Below are 13,840 nucleotides of genomic sequence, written 5' to 3'. Positions count from 1 at the left end.
ATATATATGATATGTAATTACAGTCGTCAAAAAGTCTTTGTTAGTTGATAACATCTTTCAAATTGCAGCAAACTCACGAATGTCCCTTTAAAACAAGCAGAACATTAAGTTTTATACTGTGAAAACTGGGGATGTTAATAAAAGACAGGAGTGGGATGTGGACAAGAGACAAGGAATGGGATGTGGACAAGAGACAAGGACTGGGCTGTGGACTGGGATGTGGACAAGAGACGAGGACTGGGATGTGGACAAGAGACGAGGACTGGGATGTGGACAAGAGACGAGGACTGGAATGTGGACAAGAGACGAGGACTGGAATGTGGACAAGAGACGAGGACTGGGATGTGGACAAGAGACGAGGACTGGGATGTCGACAAAGAGGCAAGGACTGGGATGTCGACAAGAGACAAGGACTGTGGACAAGAGACAAGGACTGGGATGTGGACAAGAAAGAAAAAAGAAAGAAATGTTTTATTTAACGACGCACTCAACACATTTTATTTACGGTTATATGGCGTCAGACATATGGTTAAGGACCACACAGATTTTGAGAGGAAACCCGCTGTCGCCACTACATGGGCTACTCTTCCGATTAGCAGCAAGGGATCTTTTATTTGCGCTTCCCACAGGCAGGATAGCACAAACCATGGCCTTTGTTGAACCAGTTATGGATCACTGGTAGGTGCAAGTGGTTTACACCTACCCAATGAGCCTTGCGGAGAACTCACTCAGGGTTTGGAGTCGGTATCTGGATTAAAAATCCCATGCCTCGACTGGGATCCGAACCCAGTACCTACCAGCCTGTAGACCGATGGCCTGCCACGAAGCCACCGAGGCCGGTGGGATGTGGACAAGAGACAAGGAATAGGATGAGGACAAGAGACAAGAACTGGGATGAGGACAAGAGACAAGAAATGGGATGTGGACAAGAGACAAGAACTGGGATGTGGACAAGAGACAAGAACTGGGATGTGGATAAGAGACAAGAACTGGGATGTGGACAAGAGACAAGGACTAAGATGTAGTCAAGGACGGGGATGTGGAAATGGCCAGTGATAACCAGTTTTACCTATACAGTTATTGCTAGTCCCGGTGTAGCCGGCCGGACAGTAACAGGTGTAGCTAGCCTCAGTGTTGTTACAGGCAAACTGGCAGTTGTTCAGGGCGGCATCCAAACATTCGTTGACATCTGAAACAAAACATACACAACTGTTATATCCTTTAACAAACACATCAGACAGACAGACAGTCGACAGGCACAGACGAACAGTCAGCAGACAGATGAAAAAACTAATTAAAAGAATTGTATATATGTGGGACAGACAAACAGACAGGCAGACAGATAGGTGGACAGACAGATAGGTGGACAGACAGGCAGGCAGACAGATAGATGGACAGACAGACATATAGATAGATGGAGATATAGACAGATAAACAGATGGACAGACATACAGACATACAGTTGACAGACAGAGGGACAGACTGTCAAAAGACAGACAGACAGACAGACATACAGGTGTTCAGAGTCGAACTCAAACATTCATTCACGTCTAAAAACAAAAAGACCAAAGTTGTAGTCCCAATACCAGAAGATGACATTGCATGTTTTTATTAAACGTTATTTCAATTTCATAACAGTTATTGAAAAGACTAGTGGAAATGGCGTCGCTTATAATGAATGAATGAATGAATGTTTAACGACACCCCAGCATGAAAAATACATCGGCTATTGGGTGTCAAACTGTGGTAATGGAAAAAGAAATAAAATGATGATCAACATCAATATAAAAATTCAAGTGTCAAATAAAACACAGTGTAAAGTGTGTGGCGTCGCTTATAAAAAGTACGTCATTTGGCAATCACCTAATTCAAACAATAGTGAATGAACATTTGCATTCTTACGTGACATAGGCTAATAAGTATCAATGAAGTTTACACAAACAATACCATAGGCATATATTTAAAACTAAACAAAACAAATTGAGACATTTACTGTTAAATTCTGAATATAAATTTTATTTTTAAAATTTGACCGCAATTATTTTTTGGCTCATATGAACTGAAAAAAACCCCCGATGTTCACACTTTTGTATGTTTCTCTATGCGGAGTCATACATTGGGTTTCCTTGGTTCTTATTTGCATGAACCAAAAAATAAATTTGCAGTCAATTTTTTTTCAATACCCTTTAATCTCACTTACCATCACACCGTGAGGGATCAGTCGTACTGACTGTGTAGCCGTTGTTACACGTACAAACAAAGGATCCGTTCGTGTTTGTACATCCCATCTGGCAGTTATCTGTGTTCAACACACACTCATCTACATCTGAAGTTAAACAAGCAGAATAGATACGTCAGTAGCTGAAATATTAAAGGGACATTCCCGTGTTTGCTACATTGTAACACGTTTCCGACTAATAAAATATTTCTATGATTAAACTTACATATTAAATATATTTTCTTGTTTAGAATATCAGTGTCTGTATATTCAATGTGTTTCTGGTCGTCTTAATATTTGTAAGAAGCCCAAACTGGATTTTGTCTTCAAATAATTTCGTACGGACGAAAAAACAACAACCTTTTTTAGGAAATAAATGAAATTTAACCCAGTACAAATATTAGAATGATCAGAAACACGTTTAATATACATTCACTAATATTTTATGCAGAAAAATATATTTGATATGTAATTACAGTCGTCAAAAAGTCTCTGTTGGTCGATAACATCTTTAAAATTGCAGCAAACTCAGGAATGTCCCTTTAAAATAAACATAACATTAAGTTTTATACTGTGAAAACTGGGGATGTGAATAAAAGACAGGAGTGGGATGTGGACAAGAGACAAGGACTGGGATGTGGACAAGATACAAGAACTGGGATGTGGACAAGAGACAAGGACTGGGATGTGGACAAGAGACAAGGACTGGGATGTGGACAAGAGACAAGAACTGGGCTGTGGACAAGAGACAAGAACTGGGATGTGGACAAGAGACAAGAACTGGGCTGTGGACAAGAGACAAGAACTGGGATGTGGACAAGAGACAAGGACTGGGATGAGGACAAGAGACAAGAACTGGGATGTGGACAAGAGACAAGAACTGGGCTGTGGACAAGAGATAAGAACTGGGATGTGGACAAGAGACAAGGACTGGGATGAGGACAAGAGACAAGAACTGGGATGAGGACAAGAGACAAGGACTGGGATGTGGACAAGAGACAAGAACTGGGATGAGGACAAGAGACAAGAACTGGGATGTTGACAAGAGACAAGAACTGGGATGTTGACAAGAGACAAGAACTGGGATGTGGACAACAGACAAGAACTGGGATGAGGACAAGAGTCAAGGACTGGGATGTAGATAAAAGACATGAACTGAGACAAGGACTAAGATGTAGTCAAGGACTGGGATGTGGAAATGGCCAGTGATAACCGTTTTACCTATACAGTTATTGCCAGTCCCGGTGTAGCCGGCCGGACAGTAACAGGTGTAGCTAGCCTCAGTGTTGTTACAGGCAAACTGGCAGTTGTTCAGGGCGGCATCCAAACATTCGTTGACATCTGAAACAAAACATACACAACTGTTATAGTCTTTAACAAACACATCATGCAGATAGGCAGACAGGCAGACAGACAGGCAGACAGACAGGCAGGCAGACAGACAGGCAGGCAGACAGGCAGGCAGACAGGCAGGCAGACAGACAGACAGGCAGACAGACAGTCGACAGGCACAGGCAGACAGTCGGCAGACAGATGAAAAAACAAACTGTAAAAGAATTGTATATATGTGGGACAGACAAACAGACAGATAGATGAACAGACAGGCAGACAGATAGGTGGATAGACAGGTGGAGAGATAGACAAACAGATGGACAGACATACAGGCAACAGACAGACAAAAAAACAGTCGAAAGACAGAGACATACAGGCAACAGACAGACAGATGGAAAAACAAATTGAAAAACCTGTGTATATGTGGAATAGACACACTGACAGGCAGACAGACAGACAAATAAGACCTATGGACAGATGGACAGACAGACAGACAGACAGAAAGACAGACAGACAGGGACAAAACGCATATATTGGACGAGTATAGACTACAAATACGGACCACTCACCAACACACGTCTGACCGACCAATGAATATCCGCTATCACAGACACAGCTGAATGACCCGTTGTTATCCACACAGTGGTCATGCACGATGGGGCACACTTTCGGACGAAGGCATTCGTTGATGTTCACGTCACACCGAGCACCCTCCCAGCCTTGCTTGCAGGAACATGTGCCATTCTTAGTGTTGCACTGGTCCGTGTTGGCAGCCACGCACATACAAGTCTCGTTGCAGTTAGCGCCATACTTAGTTTTACCATCGCACGCTGAAATGTGGAGAATTCATTTATTACGTCATGAAGTGGTATTGTAGAACCTGTTCATCACATGGTATTCACTTTCACTTGTTAGATACATTTGGCAACCGTTCATTGTATTATTCTCTACATTATCATCACCATCACCATCATAATAATAATCATCATCACCACCATCATCGTAATCATCATCATAATCATCACCACCATCGTAATCATCATCATAATCATCACCACCATCGTAATCATCATCATAATCATCACCACCATCGTAATCATCATCATAATCATCACCACCATCATAATCATCATCATAATCATCATCACCATCATCGTAATCATCATCATAATCATCACCACCATCATCGTAATCATCATTATAATCATCATCACCATCATCGTAATCATCATCATAATCATCACCACCATCATCGTAATCATCATCATAATCATCACCACCATCGTAATCATCATTATAATCATCACCACCATCATAATCATCATCATTATAATCATCACCACCATCATAATCATCATCATAATCATCACCACCATCATCGTAATCATCATCATAATCATCACCACCATCATCGTAATCATCATCATAATCATCATCACCATCATCGTAATCATCATCATAATCATCATCATCATCGTAATCATCATTATAATCATCATCACCATCATCGTAATCATCATCATAATCATCACCACCATCATCGTAATCATCATTATAATCATCATCACCATCATAATCATCATCATTATAATCATCACCACCATCATAATCATCATCATAATCATCACCACCATCATCGTAATCATCATCATAATCATCACCACCATCATCGTAATCATCATCATAATCATCATCACCATCATCGTAATCATCATCATAATCATCATCATCATCGTAATCATCATTATAATCATCATCACCATCATCGTAATCATCATCATAATCATCATCACCATCATCGTAATCATCATCATAATCATCATCACCATCGTAATCATCATCATAATCATCATCACCATCGTAATCATCATTATAATCATCACCACCATCGTAATCATCATTATAATCATCACCACCATCGTAATCATCATTATAATCATCACCACCATCGTAATCATCATTATAATCATCACCACCATCGTAATCATCATCATAATCATCATCACCATCATTGTAATCATCATCATAATCATCATCACCATCATCGTAATCATCATCATAATCATCATCACCATCGTAATCATCATCATAATCATCATCACCATCATCGTAATCATCATCATAATCATCATCACCATCATCATAATCATCATCATAATCATCATCACCACCATCGTAATCATCATCATAATCATCATCACCACCATCGTAATCATCATCATAATCATCACCACCATCATCGTAATCATCATTATAATCATCACCACCACCATCGTAATCATCATCACCATCATCGTAATCATCATCATAATCATCATCACCATCATCGTAATCATCATCATAATCATCATCACCATCGTAATCATCATCATAATCATCACCACCATCGTAATCATCATTATAATCATCACCACCATCGTAATCATCATCATAATCTTCATTATGATAATAATCATCATCATCACCATCATCATAAACATCATCATCACCACCATCGTAATAATCATCATAAGCATCACCACCATCGTAATCATCATCATAATCATTACCACCATCGTAATCATCATCATAAGCATCACCACCATCGTAATCATCATCATAATCATTACCACCATCGTAATCATCATTATAATTATCATCATCATAATCACCACCATCGTAATCATCATCATAATCATTACCACCATCGTAATCATCATTATAATTATCATCATCATAATCATCACCATCGTAATCATCAACTTCATAATCATCACCATCATCTTAATCATCATAATAATCATCATCATCATCATAATCATCATCACCATCATCATAGTAATCATCACCATCATAAATCATCATCATAACCCTGATAATCATCAACGTGTCGAGTTACTCACCGGTACATAGGCTTCCTGTTCGTACGAACCCAACCTGACATTCACATCTGTAGTAGCCGGGTTGGTTGACACACTGTCCGTTAGTCCCGCAGTTGATGGGCTGGCTACCAGAACACTCGTTGATGTCGTCACTACAAGTGGACCCGGTCCAGCCTGGTCTGCACGTGCATGTCCCGTCAGTGGCATTGCAGGATTCAGTGTTTGTGATGTTGCAGGTACAGGTATTTTCACAATTGGGACCATAAGAACCACTGTCACACACTAAAAAGTAACACAGTGAAATACAGCATAGGTGTCGGAAATAGGGGGTGGTTATAGGAAGGCACTGAGTACATAAATTGTTTGCCCACCAGAAGCACACACATGAGAGAGAAAAAACAGACATATATATATATATATATATATATATATATATATATATATATATATATATATATATATATATATATATGTATATATATGAGAGAGAGAGAGAGAGAGAGAGAGAGAGAGAGAGAGAGAGAGAGACAGAGACAGAGACACACACACACACACACACTTACCCCACCCTAAGCACACATACATACACACATACACAGACTCAAACATACACACACCTACCCCCACCCTACACCCATACACAGAAACAGACACACACAGACATACACACACAGACATACACACACACACAGACACATACACACACAAACACACATACATACATACACACACACACAAAAACAACACACACACACACACACACACATACAGACATACACACACACACACATACACACACACAAACACACACACACACACAAAGACACACACACACACACACACACAAACACACACACACACAAAACACACACAGACAGACAAACTGAAACACACACAAATAAACATACACAAATAAAAAAACACACCAACCAGTTACATATGTGGATCTGCAAACACGCACAGATACTATGCCACTCACCCCCACCCCCACCCCACCCTTCTCAAAATGCTAGATCTGCCCCAGCAGCTACATGTATATCTAATCTTTAGACAAAGAATATAAACGATATAGAGAATACTACATGAGCGGCCGTTAGATACCGTTTATCTTGCAACAAGTTGTTTATATAGAGAATACTACAAGAGCGGCCGTTAGATACCGTTTATCTTGCAACGAGTTGTTTATATAGAGAATACTACACGAGCGGCCGTTAGATACCGTTTATCTTGCAACGAGTTGTTTATATAGAGAATACTACACGAGCGGCCGTTAGATACCGTTTATCTTGCAACGAGTTGTTTATATAGAGAATACTACACGAGCGGCCGTTAGATACCGTTTATCTTGCAATGAGTTGTTTATATAGGGTATACTACATGAGCGGCTGTTACATACCGTTTATCTTGCAACGAGTTGTTTATATAGGGTATACTACATATAGAGAATACTACATGAGCGGCCGTTAGATACTGTTTATCTTACAACGAGGGAACGAAAGCAAGTTGAAATACATTTTTAAACGAGTTGTAAGATAAACAGTATCTAACAGACACAAAATGTAGGATTCTATTTGTTACATATCTTCAGAAAACAGTTTTAAAATAAATTTAAAAGCCTTTTTCAACTAAAACCTTAGCCCTTGAAGCTAACTTATGCATCACAGACAAGTCAATTTCAGGTTAACTTGTCCGTCACATCAGCCAGTTGTATGTCTGTAAAATGTTATCACACATATGTGTTAACAAGTATGTGTTATTAAAAATAACACATAATGTTCTCACCAAGGGATGAGTAAGTAGTTAAGCTAATTACCTCTGCATGTAACACCATCCATGTCTAGTTTGTAACCATCCGCACATCCACACTGGAAACCACCGTCAGTGTTATTACAGTTCATTTTACAGATGTTCTGGTTGCATTCGTTAATATCTGAAAATTTTAATATTCTTAAGTCATCAAATAACAGAAAAAAAAGGCAGATTAAAGGGACATACCCTAGTTTTTAAACACTAAAGGAATATTTTTTACTATTGGAGCCGAAATCATATTTTACTTAAATTTTATTGGTTAGATTATCCATTTCCATACATTTGAAGTGTTTTTGGTCATGCACCATGACAGGTATATCAAAGGTCGTGATATGTGCTATCCTGTCTGTGGGATAGTGCATATAAAATATCCCTTACTACTAATGGAAAAAATGTAGCGGGTTTCCTCTCTAAGATGAAAATGTCAAAATTACTAAATATCTGACATCCAATAACCGATGATTAACAAATCAATGTGCTCTAGTGGTGTCATTAAACAAAACAAGGTTTTTTTTGGGGGGGGGGGGGTCTTTTCTGCAAGACACTATTTTGAGCCTTGATGTTCTGTGTACTATTCACTCAAAGGACGTCAGTGATGTCTTTATTTAAACAGACATCGTTCTCCTTCCTCGTAATGAGGAATAACTTACCTGTGCAGTTAGCACCATCCGAGGCCAAGGTATATCCCTTGTCACAGAAACACACCTCCTCCGTCCCATTAACCCGACAGCCAAATGAACATGTGGAATTATTGGATGATGAACACATGGTCACCGCTGAAACAAACAAAGCAACTCAATAAATAAACAGATACTCATACAACAGGGCTCGAAATAATACCGTCCCAACAAGTTTTATTCGGTCAACATTTTTTCCAGGCAATTATTTTAAACATTTATAGTGACACATCAGTTTGAGTCAACCATGTATCAGGACGGTTTCCAATTCGGGCCGGCAGAATTTGTAGCTAGCCAGACCGAATATCTGGCAGGAATGTCAGATAATTTCAAGCCCTGCTGTACAGTTAAATAACAATAAGTCAACAGAACTAAACGTCTTACCTAACATAAACTTATTCTCTAAATAAAGTTATAACTTGTGGTGCAACTTTCAACATTAATGTTGTGCATAATAAAAACAAATTAATTAAAAGTTTTAACTAAATTGTTTTAAAATAATTAATAATTGTTTTAGTTTTTAAACGTGCATTAAGATGAACATTCATAGATTTCACTATAAACCAAGTTTCATTGAGGTAGGACTTAAACCAAGTTTCACTGATGTAGGACTTAACGATTATGAGAAATTGTCCCAAACACAAAAGTTGATGTCAACAATAACAATACAACTAAAAGCATGACATGTATTATTGACAAAATATTGAGGGTTTTTCTCAAAAGAAACAAAAAAATCATAGCATATATTTCAACTGCAAAAGAAAGGTTGAGATAGAAAGTATTTTGGAGTGAATTTTAACTTTACTTTCAGGGATATGAGAGGGGCTGGAACAAAAAAGCTTACTGTGGCCGGGGTCTAGGGGCCACTTAAGGGCCCCTGAAGGAAAATTGTTGTTTGCAACCCCTGGAACTGACAAAAATTGCATTCAATGCTAACAAATCTAAACTGGTTATAACTTATAACATAAGGCACACATCATAAACTTGAAACCGTAAAAACATGCAAATGAACCATGTGTGGTCAACAGTATTGGACATCATGTTTTGGGGGGTTTTTTTTAGACAAAATGGAAATGTGCATTTACGCGTTTCCGCATAGCTCTCACATCCCTGTACTTTGTCATAAAGTTAACCTGTAAACGTTGGTTCCACGTACCAGTACATGTGTTGCGAGTGTCTCGGTTCAGAGAAAACCCTTCGTAACACTCGCATGTGAAGTCTCCCTGCGTGTTACGACACATTTGCTGACAGTTGTCCTGACTCAGTGCACATTCATCAATATCTGCGAGTAAATAAAAAATTAAATACAGTTAGGAATGCAATTCCACAAAAATTAAATATGCAGCCTTCCATATACTGGCTTTCTGTCGCAACTAATTCATAATAATTGGAAGTACAGAGGAATCAAGGGGGATGGGGAGACATTAATTTTTATGTGAACATGGCCCGGGCAACTATGTTTAATTTTGAGGGTATTGAGGCATACAATAGGGCATTAAGCAATTTGCTGCATGTTAAATTTGTGTTCTGTTTACGTACATACATGTGGATCAGGTGCCATTCTGCTGCAAAAAAAAATTCTCTTTGTTCAAATATATTTTCCATAGCATTGCAGGACGTAGCCCAGTGGTAAAGCGCTCGCTCGATGCACGTCAGTCTGGGATCGATCCCCGTCGGTGCGCCCATTGGGCTATTTCTCGTTGCAGCCAATGCACCACGACTGGTATATCAACGGCCATAGTATGTACTACCCTGTCTGTGTGATGGTGCATATAAAAGATCCCTTGCTGCTCATTAAAAAAAAGAATAGCCCATGAAGTGGCGACAGAGGGTTTCCTCTCTCAATATCTGTGTGGTCCTTAACCATATGTCTCACACCATATAACCGTAAATAAATGTGTTGAGATGCGTCGTTAAATAAACCATTTCTTACTTTTCCGGAAGAGCATAACCCAGCAACCCCCTCTTCCCTAAAACCTTCACTTGTCCCTGTCTAGACAACCCCGCCCCCCCTATACAGTTTTTGCACAAGTGTCTGTATAATTATGTTGGTGTATGTACACAGGCATTAAATTTGGGGGGATTTGTTTTTGGGATGATGCCAGAATCTTGAAAATTAAGTAACAGATTTTGGAGCTTCCATATTGTAATCTTATGTTTTCGACTCAAAATATGGGATTTCCTGACATCATGGAATTGTGCTAACTTCACAGCCTGCTACACATGGACCAGTGTATTAACTACTAATAACTAACCCACTGTCATGGACAGACAGTCCAGATAGCTGAGGTGTATGTGGCCAGTAGGGCCTCCACGAGTACTCGAGTACTCGAGTACAGGACAAGTCCAGCAAGACTGGAGTCCGTTCACAAGACTCCAGTACCCGTGCGAGACTGGAGTCCGTTCACAAGACTCCAGTACCCGTGCGAGACTGGAGTCCGTTCACAAGACTCCAGTACCCGTGCGAGACTGGAGTCCGTTCACAAGACTCCAGTACCCGTGCGAGACTGGAGTCCGTTCACAAGACTCCAGTACCCGTGCGAGACTGGAGTCCGTTCACAAGACTCCAGTACCCATGCACTCTCATTGAATTATATGTTTTACGTCAATCACTTTGTCATATGCTTGCCGCCGGTTACATTACATCTTCATAAAGCTAAAGCTAAAAAGCTAATATTCGTTCCTTGTATTCAGCCTTGATACATGTAGTCAAGATTACTGATATCTACTACTAGCGCCCTCTATTGGAAGAAAATTTGTAACACCGATTATGTCCCTTACACGATGACATCGCTGACCAATCACAGCATCGGTAACATGTGACAATCTTGAAAGCAATGTCAAAAATTAACCGCCGAAACCTTTTTTTTAACATATCGTGACAAACACGACACGTTTCCACGGACGCTGACGCTGCCATCTTTGTTTACAATAACAAGGGAATCTATAAGGAGCGTTGCGATTCGTTGCAATCAGATCTCATCGCATCCAATGAAATTTAAGCATTTTGTGGCACGATTTCTTGACGACATGTATCAAGGCTGAATACGAGGAACGAATATTAGCCTTGATTTATGAAGATGGTTACATTATAGAGCTATGAGACATGAATGGAAAACACAAGTCGAATCTGTGGAGTACAATACAATGGCATTATTGGGCATCCATGTTCAGTGCTAGAATTAAGAAGCATAATGCTCTATTACTTAGTCTCATTATTATCTAGTCTAAGTGTTGGCTACTCAGGTCCGGGTCGAGTTTGACCCTTGAGTACTCCAGTCCAATATTTTGGACTCGTGGAGGCCCTAACATGTACCTACCTATGCATGTTCCTTTTCCCTCTATTGTGAACCCATCGCGACAGCTGCAGATGTAACTGCCGACCGTGTTATTACAGTTGTGATCGCACAGGTTACTTGTTGCACACTCATCAACATCTGCAAGCAAACAATCTCAGTTATTAGCCAAATGGTTACAAATATATTGGTTCATAGCAAAGTGTTATTATTATTTTCATCTTTTTTGGCTTCAAAACATTTCAGTGTCGCTACATAAAATTATAGTAGGTTGGAAAACCGGAAAGACAAATGTTTTTTTTTTTTTAGGCCTCAGTTAACAGGCCTATATACTCACCAACACAGTCACCAGTTGATGACTTGACGTATCCGGTTCTACACTCACACCGGTACGATCCGGGAAGGTTTTGGCAGTCGCTGGAGGTGGGACATGATATCGTCGAAATACTGCACTCATCGACATCACTTTCACACAGAGTCCCAATCCAACCGGACTTGCACTGGCAGCCCGTGACCCTGTCACAGCCAGTTGAACCAATCGGATCACAGTTGCACGTGTTGGTGCAATTTTCACCCCATTTATCGGGATCACATTCTAAAAAGAAATATTAAAAATGATAGAATCAATCAGACAAATGGCAGGGTTCGAAAAATCCACCAGCCCTTGAACCCGGCTAGTGGTCTGGGCTATAGTGGAAATGATCAACTGTATTATTATGTTATATAGGGCATTATATATTTCTTCAGTGAAGGCTAGTGAATGTTTGGTCTGGGCTATAGTGGAAATGATCAACTGTATTATTATGTTATATAGGGCATTATATATTTCTTCAGTGAAGGCTAGTGAATGTTTGGTCTGGGCTGTAGTGGAAATGATCAACTGTATTATTATATTATATTGAGCATTATATATTTCTTCTGCATCAAACGAGTGCTTTACCACTGGCAGAAACCTGCTACATTCTCCGGTTAATTGCAAGGGATCTTTTATATGCACCTTCCCACAGCCTTTGATATACCAGTCGTGGTGCTGTAGCTGCAATGAGAAATAGCCCAATGGGCCCTCCGATGGGAATCGATCCCAGACTGACCGCACATCAAGACAGTGTTTTACCACTGAGCTACGTCCTACCCTACTTACCTACACAGGTACGCAGGTCGTTGTCGAGACGCATGCCGACAGGACAGGAGCAGGTGTAGCTGCCAGGTGTGTTGGTGCACGTGTGACTGCACTTGACAATATTCGGGTCTGTCAAGGCACACTCGTCAATATCTGAAAACAAAGTGTGTTTTAAAGGGACTCTTATCAATACACAAAGTACATTTTAAAGGGACTCTATATATACACAAAGTACATTTTAAAGGGACTTATCAATACACAAAGTACATTTTAAAGATATAACCAATACACAAATTATGTGTTAAAGGGACTCTATCAATACACAAAGTACATTTTAAAGATACTATCAATACCAAGTACATTTTAAAGGGACTCTATTAATACAAAAAGTACATTTTAAAATGGACTATCAATAGAGAAAGTACATTACAAAGGGACTTTATTAATACACAATATATATTTTAAAGGGACTATAAAAATTCAACAAGTACATTATAAATAGACTATCAAGACTATCACCACTGGGC

General features: G+C 39.6%; 1 protein-coding gene across 2 annotated transcripts in view; it reads right to left on the bottom strand.

The window, feature by feature from the left end:
- LOC121385256 (fibrillin-2-like) overlaps positions 1–13,840 on the bottom strand; it is a 49,507-nt gene that overhangs the window by 16,278 nt on the left and 19,389 nt on the right. Inside the window, exons 14-24 of one of the 2 annotated variants that reach the window (XM_041515860.1) lie at positions 13,335–13,466; positions 12,531–12,788; positions 12,218–12,334; positions 10,054–10,179; positions 8,871–8,996; positions 8,225–8,341; positions 6,433–6,693; positions 4,120–4,380; positions 3,440–3,559; positions 2,201–2,326; positions 1,070–1,189 (exon numbers count right to left, since the gene is read on the bottom strand). In XM_041515860.1, coding sequence (XP_041371794.1) covers positions 1,070–1,189; positions 2,201–2,326; positions 3,440–3,559; positions 4,120–4,380; positions 6,433–6,693; positions 8,225–8,341; positions 8,871–8,996; positions 10,054–10,179; positions 12,218–12,334; positions 12,531–12,788; positions 13,335–13,466 — 1,764 coding nt within the window. The remainder of the gene's footprint in view (positions 1–1,069; positions 1,190–2,200; positions 2,327–3,439; positions 3,560–4,119; positions 4,381–6,432; positions 6,694–8,224; positions 8,342–8,870; positions 8,997–10,053; positions 10,180–12,217; positions 12,335–12,530; positions 12,789–13,334; positions 13,467–13,840) is intronic. The other variant, XM_041515861.1, reaches the window with a different exon arrangement.

This window comes from Gigantopelta aegis, chromosome 11, assembly GCF_016097555.1.
Source record: "Gigantopelta aegis isolate Gae_Host chromosome 11, Gae_host_genome, whole genome shotgun sequence".
In the NCBI taxonomy this organism is placed as follows: domain Eukaryota; kingdom Metazoa; phylum Mollusca; class Gastropoda; order Neomphalida; family Peltospiridae; genus Gigantopelta; species Gigantopelta aegis.
The sequence above is the reverse complement of the archived record's forward strand: the minus strand, read 5'-3'. Positions and strand labels throughout refer to the sequence as shown.